This window comes from Excalfactoria chinensis, chromosome 7 (assembly GCF_039878825.1).
Source record: "Excalfactoria chinensis isolate bCotChi1 chromosome 7, bCotChi1.hap2, whole genome shotgun sequence".
Lineage (NCBI taxonomy): Eukaryota > Metazoa > Chordata > Aves > Galliformes > Phasianidae > Excalfactoria > Excalfactoria chinensis.
In genome coordinates, this window is record NC_092831.1 from 30,575,991 (window position 1) to 30,601,105 (window position 25,115).

Sequence of the window (25,115 nt, forward strand, 5' to 3'; positions counted from 1 at the left end):
AGGAATGAGTTGAAAGAAGAAAGGGGAAGGAAAAAAACCTACATAAGGCATTGCAGTCTTCTTTTGGAAGGCTTATGATTTGAACTCTCTAGAGAGGCAGTGCTGGATGCGCTAAATCTGTGGACATCAAGCGTGTAGATGAAATGGGGATGAACCATCACATTTGCTTCGGGAATCAGAAGGACTTCACACCTGAGAAGGGCCTGTTGCATTGCAGGCTGTGGGCACACCTCCTGTCGGAGCATGATGCCCAGACACATCTGCTGTCCAGAGAAAATGGAGGTTTGAGGAAGACTCTTGTGATGTGCCCGTCTTGAAATGGCTGTCTCATTTTTTGAAGAGCCTTTTGGAAAAGATTTGTAAGCTTGAAGGCTTAGAATGCAAAGTAAGATTTCTTTTGAGCTTTTTCCTGAAATCGGAGCAGGGTTGGTTGGATATTATGCAACCAGCTGACCTGAGTGCTGGAGAGGTGGAGGTGGTCTTATTGACATGAATAGTATTGGGTCACGTGAGGTTTTGTACTGTTGCATAAGAACACAGACAAGGGTTTAGAGCAGTTGTTCGTTGTAAGGAGGCTCAGAAAATGTATCCAACACCTGAGAAGTAGAAACAACCTGCAAAGCATGAGGGTGAATGAATGTACAGATGAAAGTTGTGCTTTATTTTAATTTCTAAAATGCTAGAGAGAGGCTTTAAGATGGGGTTACAAAGTTCAATGTGATGACTCTTGTAAGGGAAACTGTTGATCACAGCCTGAACCTCTGATTAACCATCTGAGGCAAGCAACAAATCAGCTGTGGGAGCACAGGTGTAGGTAATTCAGTTGTGCTCCTGGAAGGGGTGAGGCTTGATTTCACCTCTCCTAGAACCCATTTAAGGGCTGACCACTAAGGCCCTCTATTTCTGGAGATAGCTTTTTCGTGGTGTTTTTGTGGTGTGCCTCAGCATCGGCAAGCATCCATCTCAACTGAAAGCCTCAGCACTGGTGAGTCTTTTCTTAGATACCCTCTAGCTATCTGTTTACTCTGTAATTACAACTATACACTTGTATTATTCCAGTTATTCAACCCTTTTCAACCATCCTCTTTGTCTGAACTGTTGCTGGCATTGTGAAAGCCCTTCACCTTGTGCCCATAGCTGTGTGCATCTCTTGGCTCCTCATGGGTCTCTGTGCTTGCAGCCGGTCACAAGAGCAGTGCCCATATGGCCAGTGTGCTCATGGAGAAGCCTGCAGAAAGCATAAGGAGTGGTTGTCTGGGAAGCTATGAGTTTGTAAAGGATGCTCTTAACTGCAGATGTGTTCCAGATGCTTCTGTAACTCCATAGTTGCCATTGTGGTGTACAAAGGAAAGTGGTGTGGGGGGTATCCTTTGTGAACTAACTGTTGGCTTAGAGCCTCAGCAGAATAGCTTTGTTTTTAGTGCTGTTTTCAAATATTTACCCATACCTCTGTACACTGAATGCTTTCACATTTCACTTGGGTCATGTTGGGGATTAAGAATCAAATGGTTTTAGTTATCTGTGGCAGTCCCTTTCTTTTCATGTGAGTGCATTTGTTGTAGTCTGTCTTGATTTGTAAGAATAAGAACACGCAAGTTTTGGCTAGGTCACGTTTGAGCCAGGATCATTAAACACAATAATAATAAAAAGCCTTCTTTACTGTATGTTGGCTATTTGGAGATGCGTGCTAATGCTCCAGTAGTCTAACCTATTGGCAACCTTCTTGCCATATCCCATTTCTCTTGTTTTCCTGGCACTGGAACTTCCAGCTGGAGCTTCTATTATAACATTTGTGTATTTAGAACGTAAAATGCTGACATGTAATAAAATAAAATCCATTCATACCGTCACATAAAGTCAGATCCTGCTAACTCATGTGTTAGATTTGGGAATCCATGCAGCGTGACTGAATTTGGGGGATGAAATGAGGCCTTCATTAAATAGAGGTAAGGCCCTGTGATATCCCACAGTTATAACTGAGTTCTCCTAGCCTGTCCATACACAATTGCTCTTGAATCTCCTCTCAGTATTGCAACCAGTTCCCTTTCCAACTTTTTGTGTGCTCATCTACGCAGGAAATCAGACCAACCTTCTGTCTGCTCTTTAACAGCGTCACATTTTTCCCTTTGGGAATTGGGCTGACGGAGTGGTAGGACTTGGAAATGAAAGCTCTTTTAACCACTTAAAGCATCTGTCAGTGTAACTGTCGTAAAGGAGGTTCTCGTAGCTTCACTTTTGGTTTAAATGTTGGGATTTTTTGTACATGAGAAAGAGGAATTCTGAAGGCTTTCACCTTTCATTTTTGAAATCCAGACTTAGAAGTGAAGGTGGGTTGAGGCCCTGTCAGGAATGAGCAAGATTCCATTTGATGCATAGTCTGTACGTGGATTTAAATGTACATTTTGCTGTTCCTAGACTGGCAGCGTGGTGCTCTCAACAACTGGGATTTCAAACTGCAATTAACAACAGCTGTCGTTCTTTCATTGTAAATGTCTCGTTGTGCTCAATGCTGGTTTTGGTTTTTTTCTTTCTTTCTTCTTTTCTTTTCCTTTTTTTTTAAAGCAATTTATAATACTTCAGTAAATGTCCTTCTGCTCTGCTGGGAGCCTTTGTCATAGTTTTAGATGCAACATAAATAAGGCTTATGTTACAAGCCTTGAAACTTGAGCAAGATTTGAGCTCTCCTACTGCTTCCAAAGGCCCTGTTTCCATTTCTTCTCCTTCCGCCTGTGACTGTATCCTGAAGGCTTTGATTTCTGCAACTCAGAGTACATTGTGGTTAATGCCGTTTGGATTACCGAGGATAAACTTCTTCATATTGTGAGTTAGGAAATGCGCAATCTTAATGTTTACTGTCTAGCACACTGCATAATCTTTTCCTTATGTTTTGGATGGATAGGAGAGCTGGGACTGGGGTTTGCAAATAGAGGTCTGAACTACAGAAGGGACCACAGTCACGGCGCCTTTGTAAGGTAGTTCAAATCTGTATTGTGTGTGCAGTTTCTTTCTCTCCACTTCTGGAGTGTTTTTTAGTAGGTAAACCCTGTGTGAGGCTCAGTATGGAGCCATTCTGGTCAGCTCCACAATGATTCTCAGTGAGGATGTGCTCGAGCTCATCAGCTCTCAGGACCTGATGTGTGCTTCAAGTCCCTGCCCTGCCCAGGGGATCCCAAGTGATACTTACTTCAGGAAGGGGTCTTTGTTTAGCCATGATCTTTGAAATCCATCATCTCTTCAAGCCGTGCTTTAAACATGAGGAAGAATCATTTCTCAGTGTTTTATTTTGATGGAATAGGCATTGTGCTTAGCCACTGAAGTCAAGATGTGTTCTGGTTTTGTATGAGGAGTTCACATTTAGCACAGTAATCCCATGGCGTGATGGTGCACCCATACATGTCTGGTTTTGCAGAAAACTAATTGTTTTGTGTAAAGTATGGCCACAGCTGGAACAAACTGGATATTTGAGTTTTACTAGTAGGCTTCTCTGGTTTCCAGACACATTCTGTGTTACATATAGAGATAAATTGCATTTTTACAAGCCCAACCCTATGGGCCGCAAAGCTTCAGGAGGTCCAGCAAAAAGAAATAAACTGTAGGAAAAGCTTAGCATCTACAATTAGAGGTATTTTTAGCTAAAGGATCAGAAAACACTTTCTGTACTTCAATTATACAAGTGCCCAGCAAAATTATTGTTTTGTAAACGCAGGAAACTTCAAATCTTGCACCCATGTTGCTGCAAACTGATTTGGTGTAGGTCTGTGTTGTCCTCCCTTGGTGCAGGATCTGGCTGTCTGCCTGGGTAACACAGCCCGGTACTGGGGTGGGAGATGCCCTGGGTCAGGACCTCATCTGGTCAGGGCCTTAGAACTGGGAGTTACCCTTTCTGCTGGATCCGTGGGAGAGTGATGGCTACGGGCATCCAGCTAGCTGATGTAATTTCTAGGAATGGGACTATTTGAGAGGGAAGCCAAGCCCAGCTGCTCTGCTGAAAACCTCGTGGTGTGGAGATATTTGCCTTTTTTTTTTTTTTCTTTGTTTGGTTTAAAAAAAAATATTCCCTTTAGCTGACAGCAGCTTGACAGCTCCGAATAATAGTGCATTGTTTTTATTTCCTTCTGTATGCAAGCCATGCCCCGGATTGTACCTGCTGTACATTGGTGACTGCAAGCATTGGTGTGTGTTGAATTGGTATGCTAGTCTGTGGGGCTTTTTTCAGTTAAAAGGCATTAACAGGACCCTGGGCTGTCCTGCTGGTTTGTTTATCAGCAGTGATGCAGTGATTGGCCATTGGATTTCCATGTTGCTTTGGAGGGCTGCTGCTGTGGCAGTTGGCTTGCTCATAGGATCAAGCTGTTGAATGGGATGTGGGTGTGCTTATTGGGGTTGTTACTGTGCTGAAGTTTAGAGAGACAATCTGCTGTATAGTCTAGATTAGAAAGAGGCACAGTTACCTTTGTATTCAGAGTCCTGCTGTCCAGTAATGTCACGGCTGGCTTGTAGGTTTCTTGTGCTTGATTCTTTTCCATCACAGTACTGTGCAGCCCCAATGGGACGCCTTAGATGTTGTTGAAGTAGGCAGACAGTCATGTGTTGTGTTTACGTCTTGTGTGTACAGTGCAGGGGAAAAATCATTGCTTGTTTTCCCAAGAAAGGCGTCTTTTTGGCCATCACTGAGTAAAAAGGAGGTGATCAAAACCAGGAAGAAAGCAATGCATCCTGCTGGCTTGCAGGGGAAATATGTCCTGTCCCCAGGGTGGGGAAGGGACTGGGCAGCCCAGCTGTGCCGGCACTGTTTGAAGTGAGCCTGAGAGCTGCTGCATCCTGAGGAAGAAGGGATCTCCAGAGAGCATCTCAGGGCGTGTATTGCATTCCCAGTTCATCGGAACAGAAAATGTCTCTGGTTTAGCATTAGGCTGTGTTTTTAAAGTGCTTTACTCTTGAAAATCAAGAGTGGTTTTGTCTGTCCTTCTCTTGTTCCTTCCATGGATTCTGGCTGCTCCTCACAAATAGTCAGGCTGATTTACTCGGCTCTGGGCTTTGTTCTGTGTCTCTGAACGTTGCAGCTGCCAGCATGAATAGCCATGTGGGAAGGGAAATACAGGAGCTGTGCTTCCTTGTGTATGTTAGCCACGTAGTATTGTTGATAAAAACAGTCCTCACCAGAAAAACCAAGAAGGCTTAAAGATGCAGTAGCGTTCTGAAGGGGAGAAAAGCCTTTCCATCTGTCTTAGGGCACCTCTTTATCCTGGTACTTAAGCTCATTTCATTTTTCCCCTGACTCAAAGAGCAGCTGCTCGCCTGTGTGGGGCTGTCCCAGGCGCTGCTCTGTCAGCTGCCGCTCCATTCAGGCCCATTGCAGGCTGACAGCCTCCTCTCCCTACATGTGTCAAAGGGGCTGACAGGAGGCACCTTGTAATTATGGAAAATGGGGCCATGCTTGTTATCCGTAGGGCAATTAGATTAAACAGTTCTGTGCTATGAGCTAACGATGCAAATAATCTCTTACAGTTCTATTTTCCCCAATGCTGGTTTCTCCACTGGGCTTTGGTGGGGCTGGGGGAGGAAAATGAGATCAATAGTGCTGATTTACAGTATAAAGCCTGAAAGCTCTCTATAAAATGTGCTTTCACTTCTCCTATCCCAGGTTATTAGTTCTTCTTTATATGAGTACATCAAGACTAACAAGTTTGGTGCATCCCCCTCAGCTCACTGTGAGAGGATGAAACTATGTGCTTATCATCCTGTCACGGAGCACTTCTGTGCACTCATAAAGTGAAAGGAGCTTAACAAATACCCTTCTCAGGCTTTGCAGAAAAGCATACGTTAAATTTGATGTGAAGTTTGTGTTAAACAATGTGTAAAATGTGCATTTTGCTGTAGCTCTGTTTTAGTGCAGCGTAGAGTGTGCTTTGCAATGATAATGTGCTGCCCCTTGGTGTATCCCCTGCCAGTGTGTTTGGAGACAGCTGAGTAGGCCAAGGAGGAAGGCCTTCTAAGTGTCCTTTGAAAAGGTGCTTTTGGCTTCAAGGAAGATGGCGATGGAAGGAGGGCAAGGCTTCTGCTTCACACGTGAGCTTCACTGTGGCCTGTTCTATTACAACAGAAGAGGTGCTGCCCGAGCTTCTTGGAAACCCCTCTTTGCTGCTTCCCTCCATGCCCTCATTTTAGGGCTTGGAGTAGTGGTTCTGTGTGATCCTCTGCAGACCCTTTAGGCCATCTGGAGTGGTGCGGCCAAAGGAATGGGTGCTATAAAAAGGCAACGCCTGCCAATGATGTAGGTGTGGGTGCCATTTTAACTTCAAACTGCTTCTATACTTAAATCACAGCTAAAAGAGAGCTCCAGTAAATAGTTCTGTGTTTGTTGTGGTAGGAGAAAGTTGTCATCTCTCCTAACAACCTCAAAATCAAAGGGGAGTTTATTATAAGGTATGGAAAACGGCACTGCTGACACACTCGCCATTTAACTCAAAACACATGGGTTATAACTACTTTTTCAATTATGAACTATTTTGAAAGTTTTGCTTGGGCTCTGTAATTGTGAGGTGGGTCAGAGCAGAGAATGTGGCCTAAAGCTGCAGCTGTAGATGTTGGCTTCCAGAGCTGCACCTCTTCACGTTGCTGAGAGTCGGAAGGGAGAAGGATTCTTTGCGGTCTCCTGTATGTTAAGCTCAAATGGCCTTAAATGAGATTATTTAATGTGTTTATAATAAATAAGGTGTAGCGTGACATCACATGTTGGCAACAAGTGGAGTTTAAACAGAAAGACTTGAAGCTTCTTTTAACGTAAAGACAAAAAGAAGGTAATAAATATGAAGGACTGTGAAGCAGTGCTGTGCCACTGAAGCTGACGTGACAAATGAGTTGTTCTCTCTTTTCCTTGGGAATAAAGTTCTTTGTTCAGGCTGTGATCTAAATGTGCCTAATGCTGTTCATGCAGTGCCAGCAAAACAAAGAAGCCTTAAATGCTGTTATTTATATACTCTTGATTTTTGCCTCCAGAAATTGAGTTGTTAGAGCAGGGGTTGAAACATCTGAGGTGAGTTTTAGGAAACTTCTAATAAGCGACTCTGCAAAACTTCTAGAATGAGTCCACTTCTTTCTTTCTTGTGCCTGGAGTGGACAATATCTGATACAGTTGTGGGTCTGTTGCTTTGTTGGGTAGCCTAGAAATGTGGAGTAAAAGCCAATGTATGCCCAGCATCCTTGTCTGGGTTGGGGCAGTCCAGGGCTGGCTGGAATCCCTTTTGCTCTCCAACTAGCACTTAATTTTCTGTTTCTTCACCGTGGGAGGAGGAAAGGCCAAACTTGGTGCTTTTGACTGTGCAGTGCAGGCAGAGTTAATAAATATATTAAGCACTGAAGTATACTTTTATGGGGGCTGCTGGGAAACTTGAAATTCGGTGAATTAGAAACGATGAATGGTTTCTAATCTGGTCAACTCCATAGCTCAGTGTATCAGCAGAGAGAATATTTTCTCAGTGCTTGAAGCTGACTTCATTTTCATGCTAGGAAAGCTGTTCCAGCAGAGAAATTGTAGTTGATGGCTGGGTTTGTCTGGAGGACATCAGGCACGGTCCGAGCCACCCAGTCTGCAGGTCTGAGAGCACCACAAAGCCTCACCTTCCTGCTGATAGCCAGCTTCCAGTCAAACCCGTGGGTCCATGGCATTACCATTAATGGCTGCTTGCATGGTCTGTGAACGCTCATCGTAGTTACATTTCTTTCCTTTATATCTTACTGCTTTGTTTTTCCTTGCAAAATGGATGGTGATTGAAGTTACATAAACATGTGCTGGGATGTCTGAACGCTCTGCATTGTGCTCTTCAGTTCACAAGTGTATCTGCAGCAGCATTCAGCAAATATTATTCATTTCCTAAACATATCCTGAGAGAGAGTCTGGTAAAGTGTTATTGCTACTGTAGTTTGGATTCAGGTCAGTAAAGCAGATGCCAGAAATTGTGTCATGGTCTCTCAGCAGCAAAATAGTCTGTCTTTTTTTTTTCTAGCTCTGCAGCCTGTTGGCCATGGCACGGACTGACTTTGTTGTAATGCTAGAAACATTACAGCCTGCTACTTTCTCGTAAACACATTTTCACCTCTGGTTGAACTACCGCATTGAAATGCTTCAATCACCATAGTGGTAGTAAGCTTGGAGAGATCAGTTTTAATTCTGGTTCAATGATAATTGTATCGAAAGGAGTGGTGACCTCTCTTTGTGCTTGGTAAGCAGGTAGCTCAGCCGTGCAGGGACAATTGCAGTATAGACTATTCTCAGACAACGTAAGCTGTAAGGAAAGCAATGGAGGAGCCCTGGTGCAGGAAACAGGACAGGAAGAAAACGAAGAGTGAAGAATCAATGGCTTGAGCATCAGTGGCAGGAGCTAGGGAGGAAGGGCAGGGAAGGAGTCAGGAAGTGTTCATGACTTCTTTTGCAGCCTTGTTGGAACGCCGCTCACCTGGTGTGTTGGGCTGTTGCTGGATGGCTGAGCTCAGAACATGGTGCAGCTTCATAAAGACAAGAGAGATGAGTCTAATAGTGATGAAGGATGAGGAAGTACAGAGTGTTTCATGGGACGTTCTCCTAAAACCATGGAGGAGGAGAAGCCAGAACTGCTTAAGCTCAAGGGGCAATGTTAGATAGCGAAAAAGAAATAGGTATGAACTGATTTGAGCACACACAGGTTTTATGTTAGAAGCTTTTGAGCTGTAGCAGTAGGAGTCTGTAGAAGAGTCTAGAGTCTGTAGAAGAAGCTGAGCATGGATTGCTTTGCCCATGCTAACCATAGCTAGTTTCATGTCAGAGTTTGGAAAGCTGTGGTTTCCTGTGGAACCTCTGCATGGTTATGTTATGCAAAAGCAAGGCTTGCTATCTCTGCAGTTGTCAGCAGAATGCAAAGCTCCCAAGCTGCTATAGAATAAGTTTCTAAATGATGTGTTAATTAAGTAACCACTATGTATTTCATGTTGTCCTGTGAGTTATTTGCTGTTTTGGAACTGTGGTTTGTTTGCTGTAAATAATGAATTGTATCCGATTTAAAATATATACTGACGCTTATCATTCTGTGAGGAACACCAGTCAAACAAAGCTCTTGGTCTGATGAGTGGATGTTTATTTCATGTAAAACTATGTTGTGTTTTGCTAGCAGGTTTGCTAGCATGTTGCTTGAATTTGCTTAGTGCTGTGAGTTATTTTGGTTGTATGTCTTGTTGTAGATACTGCTGGAGTTTTTGCAAGGAGTTCTAGTGCTGCATCCAGAAAGCCTTGTTCTATGAGCTGGAAAATGCATTTAAACCAAAATCAATGCAGCTCTTCCTCTGGCTTGAAATGACAACCGAGTAAAAGCCAAATATAAAAAGTACATGTTACTTCATAGCAACGGAGCACCTTTGAATCCAAATTGCAGCCCAGGAGTTTCAGACTTACAATGTTCTGTGTTCCGTAGAAAGATTTTTTGGTGTAGGAAAGCTGGTAAATCTTAGAATATTCTTCATTTTCACAGTATGGATTCACCCTTAGAGTGCTAAGAACATGCTTATTGGGAAACTCTTCTGTATACTTGAGCCTAATCCTTAATTGGCTCTTTTCTCTTGCAGCTATGCTCTGTCAGATGAAGCGTACCGATCTTTAAGGGACCAGGACAAAGACCAGTGTATTCTTATTACAGGAGAGAGCGGAGCTGGAAAAACAGGTAATAAACGGCTTTGACCTCATTCAGAAGCATTGACAGTTATTCCGAGTCTGTTGCTAAGTGATGCTGGAAGCTGTAAGAGCTGAGAGGTACCAGTAAGACTTTGTGTGAGGCCACTGTAGTAAATGAATGCAGTCATGCATGTTGCTGTAGGAGTGATCTTCCCAAAACTCATGTTTTTCCATGCTGTCACCGTGATACAGTCCTGTCACGTGTTAATGAGGTATTGCTATTGCTGTGCAAAGCTGTGCTGTGGTGATGCTAGTTTGCAATAGAGTATTGCAAGGGCCAAAAACTTATAGGCTCTCCCCTGAAAAATATCAAAGGTGGTGACAACTGAGTGCTCTGGCTCTTCTACACTGGAAGGCAAACCTTTGATCCTTTTACGTATCTTTTAATAAAGATTTGCATTTATGATGGAATACAGCATTTCCCAAGGAAAATTGATACTAACAGCTGATATCTTGGAAATATCATCAGTCTTTTGTGTGCTGTGCAACAACATGAACTTCATCTTTGGTGTGTCGTTATAAATGCCTTTGGGTTCTGTTTTGTTTGTCAGTGATGTCTGGTTTTCCTTTGTCTGGTTAGTGGCAGCCAGTTAAAATGTTTTGAGATCTTTTAAGTTAATCCTTTTCTTCCAGTTCGATGGCAGTAAAACATTTGTGTGTCCATTAAGAGTATATATTAAGTAAAGCAAATTCTTGTTCATATCAGTATTATGGATTCTATCAAGGATTTCACACAGCTGAAAAGAGTTCTCTACCAAAGCTGTTTCATTTTTTATTTCCTCGAGATCAATAAGTTCTCAAACAGCTGATGGGCACTTTATAAAATGTATTTATTCAGCTGAAGGCTGTAGGAGTGGATGTGTTTCTTGACTTATCTATTTGTGAAGAGGGTTTTGGTAGGTTCAGGTTTGTATATGGATTCTAACTGCATTCTGTAGTGTTCTTAGCCACATGGGGCATGATGTGAGTTATTCCATCTTTATGGAGGTAAGTACTGAATAACGTAAGAGCGTGGTTTGAGATTCAAGTCAGTAATGGACTCAGAATTTGTCATGTTCTCTCTTAAGCGTTTGATGCGATCATGGATGCTGAAGTGGGTCTAATAGCTGAGGGCTTAGGTTTCATTGCAAAGAAAAAGGAGGATAGTGGAGAAATTCCTCAAGGTGAAGAATCAGATTTGGTGGTACAGATGTGGTGTAACAGTTAGAATAGATGGTTTTAGTAACCAGAATGTTTGGCATGTTTCAGCTGAGACCACTGAAACTGAACTTGTCACTTGTTTTCTTTAATTTATTCAGGTTTTAGACTTTTTTCATGTGTTTATATTGGTAATAGATACGAACAGTAACACTGTGCAAGAAAACATGGAATGCTACCAGGATGAGTAGCATATTGAAGTGCTGTTAGGCACTGAGTCAGTGATTCACTTCCTTGTGTCTTTACTTAGCGAAGCAGAGTGCCTAATAAAGGAGTTGGCATTTATTCTGTCTTCTGGTGATGTTCAAAGCCTGTCTGAAGGCCATTGTATGTATTGGTATTGTATGTATATGTTTTTTCTACTATCTTATTTTTTGCTTCAGTGATTTCTTGTCTCTTTGAGTAGCTCTCCCTAGAGGTTTTGACTGCTTTAGCTAGTATTTCATATCAGATAGTGTGGTAACTCCAGGATCTGAAGTGAAGGTATTTTTAGATAAGACAGCCAGGCTCGAGGAATTGTATGGTTAAGGGAGATGGGATTCCACACGGATGCTGCTGGTTTCTGCTTCCTTGCTTTGTGAATCACAGGCCTGCTGTGTTTTCTTTCCAGAATAGAATAGTCATTTAATACAGACAGATGAGCTTGATTAAATAGAGAAGAATCAAAATCCAAGGTATAACTTGTTAGTCAGTTTCTTCCTGAAATGAAACCCTTGAATTTGTTACAGATCTCTGAATAGCAAGTAATGTTTTGGGTTGTTATGGCAATTGGGTTGAGTTGATAGGGATTCCATCTGTTAGTCATTACACTGTATATCAGCTGATGTTGCCTCAAATTTCACCATCTTACATCACACTGAACTTCACAGATTCTGTTTATAAACAGGGTCCTTTTGCAGCTGCTCTTTGTCCAAACCGACTAAAACATGAGGGTTGGATGGGTTTTTTTCCTTTGGAAATCTTCCTGTCTGTTTGGCTGAAGGACATCCTTACAAACCCAGTGCAAAAACTGTTCCAGACTTCCTTAAAAGTTTATATCTCCTAATTAGTTTCGTTGTTTAAATGAGGACTTCAGTTTCTCTAAACTTTATACCTTGAAACTGGCTGCACAATGATATATGATGTTGAATTACTGTTATTTATTTACTCGTAGCTTACTTCAGAGTTATAATTATGTGTATAGCATTGCATGTTGTGTGCTTACATCTGTGCGATTGTGTATCTGGTGAGGTAAACTTGTTGCATTTTGCATCTTGAAAGTGCTTGGGCCTAGTTTTTCTTGCTAAAACCTTCAGATCCAGACTACGCATTCCAGCATGGTACCTAGAGGTAGTTTTCTTTCCTAAGTGGCTGTCTCTCACTAAGACTAAACAGAGAAGTAGCCACAGTGTGCTGTATCCAGCAGTGGCTTCTTTAGCTTGGATGGGCTCCACTTATTTAAGTCATTGGAGGTCCTGATGTCATGGCGTGGCTCTTGTGGCACGGTGAGCTCCTTTGTCCTTTCCAGGCTGTACACCAAAAGAGAAGAAAGCTGAAATGAGTTGTGCCCATGATTCTTGACTGGTACAGTGAAAATAGGATGAAGATCAAGTCTCCAAATGACCAATTGCCGATACTTACTGCTGTTTTGTTTTGCTCTTCCCCTACAGAGGCAAGCAAGCTGGTAATGTCATACGTAGCAGCTGTATGTGGCAAGGGGGCAGAGGTTAACCAAGTGAAAGAACAACTTCTGCAGTCTAATCCTGTTCTTGAAGGTATGTTTCTCACGAGCATGCACTACCTCTATCTATCAGCTTCCCTGACGAGTTGGCTTTGGAAGCACTACCCACTGCTATTTTGCACGTACTTGGTTTCCAAAACTGTAGGAGGTGCTTTCTGTGAAGACAGCCGCACAAAATTGTTCAATTACAGAGAGGTCTGCTTAAAAATGAAATCTTTTCCTCAGGAAGTAACAGCTTAGGAAGTTAGATCATACTTCCCAGACTCCTCAGTCAGCTCTCTCAGGGCATACCCTTTCCTAACCCTGGCTTGAGGATGCTTGACTGTATCAAGAGATTTAACTTCACTCCCTCTGATTCATTTCCTTCCAATTTATATTATCACAGGCCCTAGTAAACAAACAATCTCTGCAAAGCATTATTTTTCTTGCAGGAAAAAAAAAAAGTCAAGAAATGGATGTTAGGAAAAACTAACCTAATCCACATGGGTACCCGTTATTCTTTAGAACTTATTGTTCCCTGTGTACGGTGTCTGCTGTCTCTGTTAGCTTGTCTTCCTGACATCTGCCTTTCCTGCTCTCCCGTGAAGGACTTTGTGATTGTCTGGGTTTTTGTTTTTTAATTAGTCAATTGGAAGTGGTTGGCTGCCAGAAACAGGATCTTCATTTTTCCTGGAGATAGGATATGTGATCCTGAAAGCACACAGTTTTATCCTATTGTCTAATAATTGCCTTCAGAAATGACTTACTTAAGTCTATTGTGTTGAGTCCTGGCGTGGGTTTTGCCACAGTTCTCTGAGCTAATGTGGTGCTGAGACAAATTCTCATAACCGCTGTACAGAGCTATTGTGGTGCTATGGCTGTAGAACACACAGCATCTGTCACACTGTTGAGCGTCAACATTTTATTTATTGCTTAGCTCCCTATACATAAATGTAAGGATTTGTATCCTGTAAGGATTGAGTATTTATTATGTGAGTACGAACAGGAAAAAAAATAATCCAAAAAGGGAAGGGTGAGCAAAAGCACACTGAGAGCAGTGATGCACTGGGAAGGATAAGATTTGATCATGAGCTATACGCAAAACTTAAGTTGCTGTTCTTATCCCTGGGAGGCAGGCTTCAGATGCAGATTGAAATAGTCTAAGTAGTATGATGGCTTTTCTTGCCGAGGCCAAGTTGCTCCCCAGGGACTGCCAAATTTATTGGATTTCATGTTAGCTTGCAAGTCTTTGTTTAAATGCAGGAAGAAAACTGTAAGCTCACAGGGAACTGCTATATCATTTAAAGGTATTCTTTGTTCTGCTTGGTGCGGTGGTACCTACTTATATAGCTTTTCAGACCGGGAGGCCGCTGAGCAGGCCTGGCAGCTTATGTACATTTTAGACAGGAATTAAGCATTTGTGGTTAGGTTTGTTTTTCTTTGGTTACGTAGATCGGTTTCAGTCTAGCTGCAGTGCAAGAAAATGACATCAATGTTAAATGCGTGTAATTTATCTTACGGGAATTTTCTGTTTTATTTTTAGAAAAAACTACAGTCACTACTGTAAATTAACTTTCAGAAACAATGAACTTCAGGGAAAACTCAGGAACGTGTCTCATGCTTTATAATGGAACGCTTGTGTTTGATTCCGTGCGGTTATAAATGACTCTACTGTTCAGCACTGTGTTTAAGAAAATGCAGCTCAGAGATTTGGTTGTTGAAAAGATGATTTATTGCAGGCATAAAGATTTTAAAAACAATTCTTTCACTTATCCTTAACCTTCAGGAGCGAGAAACTTTTCCTTTTGGCTTCAGTTCTTTGGTCAAGAATAAGTCTACTCATGCAAGTTTGCTGAAGCCTAAAAGCGTGTATTTATTTCTATCCAAATAACATTCACTTGATTTGACCTTCAAAGATATGTACGCTATATTAATAAATACTGGGAGTAAATCAAGGCTCCTTTGGAGTAGGGATGCTGTAATTAATAAAGCAGGAGATGAGCTCCTGGTTGACTCGCTGGGCTTTGGGAATGTGTGAGCCTGAATGTCCTCTAGACCTGTGTGTGTTTTGAGCTGTTGGCTGCCCATCTGAGTATAGCTCTAGGAAGCCACTTATCAGAGAGATTGCTTTGTCAGGAAGCTTGAACTGAAGAGGTTAAAACCGAACTTGATTCCAAAAGCTAGCTTAGGTCTAGCTGAAGAGGGCATTTTAAACACTTACAAATCAGACTGCATTTTTTATCATTTTCTGTACTGGTAGATAACCTTGATTTCTTTCTCTAAGTGAAGAGCAAGTAGAATTTCCTATATAGAAAGTTATTTTCATCATTAGATTGTAAAAGTGAAGACTCAAACTCAAGATTCGCCTTAATCCAGATGCAATTTTGTCTTGAAATTATTTCACCTTGTATGCTTTTTTTTCCTTTCATCAACACAACTGCTTTCTTTCCTTTCATCAATCCGACTGCTTTAGACTTCCATAGGTGTTTTCCCAATGAAGAAAATGTCACGCTTAGTCTATCTTGAGTGAGTGATATGGGTGCAATGAGTGATGTATTATTTCTCAGAAGTCTAGGATTCTTTTAGACATACAAAAGGTCGTAAATGTTAAAGCATTTTTAAGGTATGTGTTTTGGTTGGTTATTTTTTATCAGTAGATGTGGTCTTATTTGTTCTTCTCTTTTGCCAGCTTTCGGGAACGCCAAAACTGTGAGGAATGACAACTCCTCTAGATTTGTAAGTATTTTACGCAAGGCTTATTAGAATTCCTTATAGGGAATAGCATGCTGTTTTTATTTTACCTTGTATTGGCCATCAAGGCATCTGTACGGTGTGAATGAATCATTAGGAGAGAGAACATTGCTGTAGTTGCCCTAGGACCGAGATGCCTGGAGAGTGCTCGTGATCAGTAACAGTCAGTATATCATTCTGGACATTTTAGCACATCCTCCTGCCCAATTGTTTTCCTAGCGTTAATACTACATTTGGCCATATTTTTGAAAGATGTATCACCCATTTGTCAGGAATCTTGCTGGTTTCTGATGTGGGCTTAGACATCTTTTGGGAATCTATCAGAAACAAGCAGAAAATAGAAAATAAAAATCAAAATTAAGGATCTGACTGTCTGTGAGTGAGTGAAAACTTAATTGTGGTCACTGCCCTGTCTGTGAACAGAGCAAGCGGTGTGCTCTGTGGGCCCTGCATATGGCCATGGAGGCAAGGTCGGGGCTGAAAGTTGAGGCACTGCATGATCATTTTTTGTATTACAAGGGTAGAAAAGGGGCAGCTGTCAGAGATGAGGTCCTTCAGGCTCTAGGAGGAGAGCCATCAGAGAGAAGAGGCAGCGTTTGCAAGCGAGAGGGTTTCCAGGACAAAGTGCAACCAAGAAGGATTTTGCCTTTCAAGTCCTTGCTTATGAACACCAAGCTAAAAATACTTCCAGAAACAGCCAGCTGGCCCAGTGCTTGGGAAATTAAGATTTAATTATCTGATTTAATTCTTTATCTTGAAAATTTGAATCAGCTCAGAATTAACTTCAAACAAGAAAGTACAAGTATTGTCCCGTCTGCTTCAGCTGCCAGCAGGAGAAGAATAGAGTTTCAGTAGGAACGTAATAAGCCAAACTTGACAAAATAGCCAGCAAATTTAAACATATCTTTGAGGCAGTCAACGCTAAGTGCTTGATTTTTCATGTTCTGTAATTAAAACAAGAAATCTCTTCCTAAACACAATGAGGCAGGATAAACATGAGGCTTTTCCTTTCAAAGATTGTTTTTATCCTCTGATCTCACCAGTGAGATCATTTCTGTGCATGGCTTGGGGAGCAGGATTGAATTCCTACCAGTGCTCTTTATCTTTAGTCTAAACTTCCTTTTCGGGGTGAGCTGTGCTTGCAGTGTGGCTCTGTTCATTCTGTCTTTGCTAAACGTAGCTGTTACTGCCGTAAGTGCTTGTTGTACCTATTGAAATGATGCACAGAACAGCGCGAAGCAGAAGAAGTCATGCAGAAGTCAAGGCAACGCACTGCGTCAGTAAGGCTGCACATGAAGTGGCTTTTGTGGTGACAGCCTGCTAATTGTTGCCTCTGGTCTCCTGAGTTACTAAGCAAAGAGTTCAATGGGAAAAAACCATCACTTTGCACAGGGCAGGCACCTACAGTAACAGCGGTAATCGCTGCTGCTGCTCCTGAGTGCTATTCTGAGTGCTCAGGAGGTTTGGCATAGAGCAAATATGTCTGCTTGGACATCCATACTTCCTTTAATAAGTGTGGTAACGCCTACACAACCACAAGCACTGTTGGGTGGGGGTAGTGTTCTGCTCAATGTTTGTGCAGCTTACTTTTTGTCGAGGGAACAAAAAAATTACCGTGTTGCACATGGCCTATTAAAGCAGTTGGCTTGAGAATCTCTGGCTGTGATAGTAAAATTAGAAGCTTTGAGTCATTTTCAGCTTCTTACAATTTGACGTTGCGCACAGGAGGTTGCATTTTGCTCTTTTAGCCTGTAGAACAACCGAGGAACTTCTAAAATGGTCTCCAAAATAGCTTTTTTTTTTTCATAAACAAAAGTTAGAGTCTTGAACTCTGTTTCTTTTGCAGGGAAAATACATGGATATTGAGTTTGATTTCAAGGGTGATCCACTCGGAGGAGTTATAAGCAACTGTGAGTATTGCTCTTGATATCAGCTTATTGACAGCTAAAAACGTTTTGTTCAAAAAGGAGGGCAAGTAAATTATTGAAATCAGTAGCAGTGTTGGTCTTACTGAACCTCATTATGTGGTAAATTAAGCTTTTGTGTTTTGTTGTTTTGGTGATGAGTCTATGAGAGTAAGTGAAGAGAGACTTGAAAGAAGTGTGAATAATAGATGTGTTGTTTTAGAGGGTAAGAAGCAGAGCGTGTGGGTCCTTACCTTGCCTCTGAATGGATTAAGTGTGTCTGAGGCCTATTTCGTACTTGGGTCAATGGGCATAGCTATGACTTGATTTGATGTGTTATATATTGATGGTAGGTGGTGTTGGAGATAATCGATTTTGTAATCCAGAAGTCGCTCCAAGTATGCTGGAGATCACAGTGGAATGAGAGTGCTTTCTTGAAATAAAAGCATTCTAATGCTTCCAATGCTAATTTTAGTGTACTTCACTGTATAGATAAAAGCTCATTGTGAGAGAGCGTAAAAACCTGTTGAGTTCATGAAGGGCAAAGTAGCCCTGGGCTTCAGAATCATAGAATCACAAGGTTGGAAAAGATTTCCAAGATGATCTAGTCCAGTCATTCACCCTACTACTGATATTTCCCCACTAAACCTAAGTTTTATTACTGGAAGTAGGGCTGTTGCTCTGATAGACTTTTTAGCAGGCTTTCTGCTGGGAAGCAAGGAACCAGTAACTGAAATGCCAATTCAAGATGCCTTGACTTGCTTTTCTTTCAAGAGCTTAAGTGCTGTTTTGTTTTGTTTTTATAAGAAGTTGTTCTTCTGTGCTATATTAAGCTATGCTTGTTTGTTTTCCTTACTTTTCAGATAGGGCTGGAGGAGGGCAGTGAGCAACTGCACTAGGTGTCACTGACCTGGCCTCGGCCTCTCTCTTTGCTCAGCCAAATTCATTCCTGTTTCTAAAGCCTTCTGACCCCAGTGCCATTTTCCTGCTTGAGGCACAATTAGTTTTCCAGGCTCAACCAGTGAACTCTCAGATATAACACAAACTTTTAGAAACACTGTGAAGAACTACACACACAGATGTAGCATTTTGTAATGCTAGCAACACGAAGCTCAGAGCAGTCGCTCTTTGAGTGTTCATGGCTATCTGTTAACATTGACATGTGACAAGCAATAAAGTTAGATGGAAATGTACTCATTGCTATAGTCAGTAATTAAATGTGGGCTAAGTGTAGTCATCAGTAATTTAATTTGTACAAAAAGATCTCAGCAGACTAGCTGGGCTTTTTGTTTTGTTTTTTCCCTCCACATTCAAAGTAGATAAATAAAGATAAGTAAAAATGAACTGCTTTGCAGAATGGACATTCAACAATTTGTCTTTGAAAACGCTGTGCTGAGTCATCTGATTAAAATAGCGTGTCATATTAAAAGGCGATCCAAATAGTTACCATATTGTTTATCTACCTTCTAAATCATAGCAGATGGTAATGATGGCATTGCATCTAATTATCTGATGTGATGACGTGTGTAATCAAGGGCAGACCTATTTTTTATAAGATACCTATTTTAGGTATCCTTACTCTAAGGTTTATTAAGTATCTGATAGCGAGACGAGGAATATGGATTTGAAAACATGAAGTGTAGACCCTATTGTTTAAAAGATGCTACTGACTGGGCTATCTCATACTAATGCTGGATGTCACAGTTAAATACCAAGTTCTTGTGGTTGGGTTTTAACGTATACCATCTTGCAGTTCACAGAGTTTCATTGCCTACCCAGCTCATTTAAGACTTGATTTCAATTATGTAGAATGCTAACACAAGTGCATTGCCCTACCTTGTATTTTTCCACACTTGTAATGCTTGCAGCGTTGTACTGATTTGGATAAGAAATGTTTCTGTTGGGAGTTATTGCCATTCATGATTTACTGGGGGCTTAAATTCTTCTGCATCATTTACAATTTGCTCTGGTTGTAGTCAAATTTAGGATTTGCCATCTTAATTCATAAAGCTGTGCTGAAGTTTCCTATCCTTAAAAGGGAAAGGGTGATTAGTTTGTTAATAAATATTCTTCGCTTTCTGACCGTTTGTTGGTTCAGTGTTAACATCATGTGAAGATGATGTCATAATGTTTTGATTAAACTTTATTAGTCGAATCTGATGAGCTTGACTTCCGAGCACCTATGAATTTGACGATATTTTTGGGTCACGGCATATGTCACTGAGTTGCATTTTATATTGGAAAGCAGCTGAACGTCTGGATTATTTTGGTGGCAAGAAGGCTAATGAAAACACATCACTAATTTGATCACTTTGCTAAAGATTAACAGAGACCTGTCAGTCTGCCAGTCAAACTTTGTGTTGTGACAGATGCTATCTTGACCTTCCTTTGAGCGATTCTTGTGCCTTCAACAAGCTCTTGCTCCGTAATGACAAGGATTCACCTACAAGTGAACCTTTCATGAGCTGGAGCTAGAGGGCAAAATTACCATGACAATGCTTGCTGCCTGTATATCCTGTCCAGTTTGCAGTGAACTGATACATCCGCTGGCTTTAGTGGCAGCTGGTAATTCTGAAATGTTGATGTGGCATAAATGAAGGGTAAATATTTTCAGCCACGTCAGAATGGGGATAGTGCAGTGGAAGGGACTGCAATGGAAGTTTTGTAATGTCTATTATGATAGGACCAACGTGTTCCCAAACTGAAAATAGTTTTATGTTTGGACAGCGTAAAATACATACAGGCTCATTAAAACTACATGACACAGTCACCCCCACTTCTGAGTGCACTACTTTGTAAGTCATTCATGTGATGAACAATTATAAAGTAGATGAAACCAAGAGTGAAAAATTCGAGATGAACCTGATTTATGCAGTCATTAAATATATGATGTCAGCTGGGAATTATTTTTTTTGTGTCGCAATGAAGTAAATAATGTGTGCCTTCCCGTGCTGCATGGTGTGTGTGGGTAGCACTGCTGTAGACAGTGCTTTGCTGATTGCTTGTGTGCTCAGAGACTGTTCTCACAATGCTTGTGGGGAAAGGCAGTTGGAGGGCTGTGTAATTCACTTGATTTCACGTGGGTTTAATATTGTGGACTTGGAATACAGAAACCCTCAGCGCTCTACTCAGTTTTTCTTCTATTATAATTGCCATTTTAATAGGAATGGGAGCGTAAGAAAGAGAATAATAGCTCCTTCCACTCCATCCTCCTTACCCCCCGTCCCTTCTGATGATAATAGAAAATGAGCAGCAGCTTATCTAGCTGTAACACATGACTTCATCCACATGTCTTTCTTGTTCCCGAGATGATGTTTGTGTGTGTACACTCCTGGAATCACCTAGGCTGGTGAGGACTTTCAAGTTAATGGAGCCCAACCTATCTACCACCCTATCCCTTGGTGCCACCTTCCAGCAGTTTGTTATGTGCACTGCAGATAGGGCGTGCTTTGTTTCTCTTGTGCCTGTTGATGTGTACACTCATTTTTTTTGTCTGAAATAGCCTTTCATGGTACAGTCCAACACTTTTCCTATGGGCACTTGTTCAGACCTTTTCTAAAGCGGGGATCTTACAATATTTTACCCAGAATATCTGTGAGTTTTATATTTTCATGTCTCACCTTCCTGCTGAAGGATACCTAGCTTTTTAGCATGTTGTGATCCTAATCCACCTAAGCCTGCCAGTGATTTAATGATTAACAAGTTGAGAACAGCAGTGCATGTGAAATGCAGTATATGTAATGCTTGCTTTCTAAAAGCTGTTTTTAACCAGCACAGGCAACAAACACATCTTTAAAGAGAATTGATAGCAGCTGCTTTGTTAAGGTAAATATCCAACTTTGTCAGCAACTGCTTTCTGGAGCTTTTCCCCTCTATTACAAAGGCAGGCAACCGGTGGAGTATTGGGACTTTGGAAAGCTGTCTGTTAATTAGTAACCTCCTTGCTTCTAAAAATGTGTTTTATAAATAAAGTAAACCATAAGGGAAAACCCAAGACAGCTATCCATAAAACATAATATGTTAAATTCAACGTCTGCTTGAGTCAACTTTGTTGTATCTGCAGAAGGTGTGTGTGTAAATTAGAAGGAGGCTTACATTTAATATTCTGCTGGGATGTGTAGCTAAGCTTTTCTGCCAGCGTTTGCTTCCATTTATATATAGAATGTTTTTCAACACAGCTAAGCCAAACCGCTTCGCAAACTGCATCACTTCAGTATCCTTTGAAAACACAGCCGTTTCCTGAAGTGTGTGCAGCCACTGTGGGAGCTGAAGTTGTTTATTTCTTTGAGATTCAAGTTGGCTGCCATCCGTTCCAACACTTAGTTTGAGAAGTTGTACAGCCGGTGTGACTCAGTGTTACCTTACCTTCACCGTTCCTCCCTTGTTCCCAGCATTACCACTTGGAGGGGAAGGTGCTTCTCCTTCAGGCAATGAATTAAAAGTGAGAAAGTTGGGATAGGCGCGGAATGGCTCCAAGTTCCAACCATGGATCAACGAGGAGAGCTTAAAAGTCATTAACCTGGAAGAGCATAAGGGCACGCCTGTACCCCATCCCATTGTAACATCAAGATGAACTGCTGGTGGCATGGCCTCTTGCTTGGGTGTACCTGTCCTTTGTCATTGGGCATGGAAAGAAACTGGGGTTATTGAGTTATAGAAGCACAAATGTTTGTTCAAAGAAGTCTGAAGTTCTTGGTTGCACACTGCATACAGCAGTGCTGCAGATTCACCTTCACATAGTCTTCACCCATCCAGGTGTGTGGCTCCTTGGGAGCTGCTGTTCCAGCCTCTGTGTTTGGTGCCCTTAGTGCTGCTCTCAGGCAGTGGTGTCCTCATGAAACAGACAAGTCACACTGGTCAGTAAGATATTTGAGCTGTCTTAATGTAAGCCAGCTAGAAGCTTTTTGTAATTTTCTCCTATTTTTGTTATTGTTGTTTCTGGTGAAGTGCTAGAGCAGATATTCCTTTTTGAAACTGCCTTGCTGTAGTTCATTTGCAAAGCTTCCTAAGGCTTTTGTATATTTATGTGGGTTGAAGCCTCGCCTTTGGCTCTCGTTCCATCAGGAGGTGCTTAATCCTAGCTAATTGCAGTGGAGATGAACACAGTAACAAGATCTTTCTCAGCAAACCTTATGCTGATGCTGACTGCTGGTGGTTCTGTACATTACCCCCCACAAGCTGAGTTTTCTCCATAGTTCACAGATTGCAGCATTTACAGGTGCCTTATGTATTTCTTCCAATTCACAGGTGATCACGGAAAGAAATAAATCGGGCCAGTATTTTCATATGAAAATGTTCTGCTAAACCTTCCCCTGACCTGTGAGGTTTTGTTTGTTTGCCTAGATCTGCTGGAGAAGTCTCGTGTTGTGAAGCAGCCAAGAGGTGAAAGAAACTTCCACATTTTCTATCAGATCCTGTCTGGCGCATCAGAAGACTTCCTCTGTGAGTGTGATGCTCGTGCCTTTTTCAGTTACAATTCCTTAACGGGCCATTCCAAGTGTGTCTTGAAATGCAGTAACTATATAGAGTGAGATTTTACAGATACCCGAGTCAGAATGGTAAACATTTGCCATGTCTTCTAGACAAAGAAGGCAGCCTGTTCATAACCAGACCACTTGCAATTGGAAGATCACTAAAGAAAATTTCATCTTTTAAATGAAAATCATTCTTGACAATACTGTCTCTGGGGATGAAAGAGCTCCTAACAAGCATGCTGTTACAATGGTGTTTTTATTAGGCAAACTCAAGCTGGAGAGGGACTTCAGCAGATACAACTACCTGGGCCTGGACTCTGCCAAAGTGAATGGAGTGGATGATGCTGCCAACTTCAGAACAGTTCGGGTAAAGGATAACAGGGGCTGCGTGTAAAACCCGAAGTGCTCAACAGAAATGCAAAGCTATTGTGCTTGCAGCTTTGGCTGCTTGCTCTGGGCAGTGCTGGCAGGACCATCTTTGAGTCGTTTGAAAGTTGTCGTAGGAACATAGATTCTAAAAGTTACTGTCTTTTTGAGCAGCACTTGAGAAGACAGCAGTATATCTTCATATGGCTATAGATAGCTTGGTTGCATTATAAACTTAAGTGGCTAAATAAATATTGCCTTTTAAAATCCATGGGCTGGCTCTCAGCAGTCTGATACGGATCCTGAAAGTGGGCTGGGCTGATATGCCAGCTCATTTACCAAACCCTCTGCAACCCATTTATACTACAGATGTACTTATCTATAAAACCTTTTCTAATTTCTGCTATTACTTCTGCAACGATGATCTGTGTGAATGTAGTTTCTTTTCTCTCGTAATGTTATCTGTCTCCTTTCCAGAACGCCATGCAGATTGTGGGTTTCATGGATCACGAAACACAGTCCGTTTTTGAAGTGGTGGCGGCAGTTCTGAAGTTGGGAAACATTGAGTTTAAGCCTGAATCTCGCGTCAACGGCTTAGATGAAAGTAAAATCAAAGATAAAAATGGTGAGATGAGAGATGGAAAGAAAAGCATTAATTTGTCTGACGTTCATTATGGATTTTGTTATTTCTGTAGGTGTACTGTATTGTAGAATCATAGAGTCATTAAGGTTGGAAAAGACCGCTAAGGTCATTTAGCCCAACCATCATCCCATCACCGTTGTGCCCACTGACAGTGTCCCTCAGTGCCACATCTCCATGTTTCTTGCACGCCTCCAGGGTCAGTGTCACTATCACCTTCCTGGGCAGCCCATGCCAATGCCTCAGCACTCCTTTTGAGAAGAATTTCTTCCTAATATCCAAACTGAACCTCCCCTGGTGCAACTTAAGGCTGTTATTTCTCATCCTATCACTGATTGCTTCCAAAATGCACCTGCAAGCAAATGTGACTCTAATCTCGTTCAATTTCAATTGCTCTGTGTTTGAAGTATTGAGAATGACTCCCCCTTCCCCTCCCTTCATTAATGCTTTTTTCTGTAACGTGGAATGGTACTTGGTGTTTCTGTAACTGCTTGGTTATTCTGCAGCAGAGGCTTTTTGTTTAGTGTAGTAGGGTGTTTTTGTTTATAGCTTCCTTTGGTGATGTCATGTTTTTTGCAGTTGATAATTTGGGAGGTTGAGCTACTTTCATTTCAAAGCTTCTCATCAGGAAGAGGAGTCTGTGGCGAATAGAAGAGAAGTTTCTTTGCAGAAATATCCAAATATTAAGTGCTTTCAAAGCTCGTAACTCACTGTGCTTGGTGGGGGAGGAGGAGGGAGTGTGGAAGGGAAACACTGCAGTTGAAGAAAACCTGTTTTGGGAAAACACTGACATGTTGTAAAGCTGATCGTTTGTGGGAATGAAAACAGCACTATGAAAGGGTTCGTTATACTTACACCCTGCTTTTTTCACCTTAGAGCTGAAGGAAATCTGCGAGCTGACAGGTATAGACCAGTCTGTGTTGGAGAGAGCTTTCAGCTTCCGGACAGTTGAAGCCAAGCAAGAAAAAGTTTCAACAACATTGAATGTAGCTCAGGTAAAGGCACGGTCCCAGTTTTAAGAGAAGTGATGGTTTTAAATAGCCCTTAGTAATCCATGACTTTTGCTGGCAGTGTGAATTTATCTTGCAATACTGCAAAGCCAGTGCAATTGCCACCTGTGTCTCATCAGCTCAAGCCAGCAGGAATGCAGCTTCACTCACTGTGGTTGCTTGAGTCCTTTGCTTAGGAACAGAATGGGGGGGGTCAAATTTTGCCTGTGCCAGTTGGGTGGAAGGATGCTGCTGAAACCTCCTGGCAGCCCACTCTGGCTCAGCAGCCTGCTCAGGGAGAAGCACCACTGCCTGAGTCACACACAGCTCTGTTCAAAGCTTGTGTCAAGCCCTTACATTTACTATTTTTCTTCTTTTTTTTTTTTGTTCTTTAG

At 41.7% G+C, this 25,115-nt stretch overlaps 1 protein-coding gene across 7 annotated transcripts in view; it reads left to right on the forward strand.

The window, feature by feature from the left end:
* Positions 1–25,115, forward strand: part of MYO1B (myosin IB) — an 88,569-nt gene that overhangs the window by 27,002 nt on the left and 36,452 nt on the right. For 6 of the 7 annotated variants that reach the window (XM_072341733.1, XM_072341731.1, XM_072341735.1 and 3 more), the window contains exons 4-11: positions 9,595–9,689; positions 12,547–12,651; positions 15,286–15,332; positions 17,194–17,257; positions 22,595–22,693; positions 22,989–23,092; positions 23,569–23,716; positions 24,608–24,726. In XM_072341733.1, the coding sequence (XP_072197834.1) occupies positions 9,595–9,689; positions 12,547–12,651; positions 15,286–15,332; positions 17,194–17,257; positions 22,595–22,693; positions 22,989–23,092; positions 23,569–23,716; positions 24,608–24,726 (781 nt within the window). Of the gene's footprint in view, positions 1–901; positions 986–9,594; positions 9,690–12,546; positions 12,652–15,285; positions 15,333–17,193; positions 17,258–22,594; positions 22,694–22,988; positions 23,093–23,568; positions 23,717–24,607; positions 24,727–25,115 lie in introns of those variants that run through there. The other variant, XM_072341737.1, reaches the window with a different exon arrangement.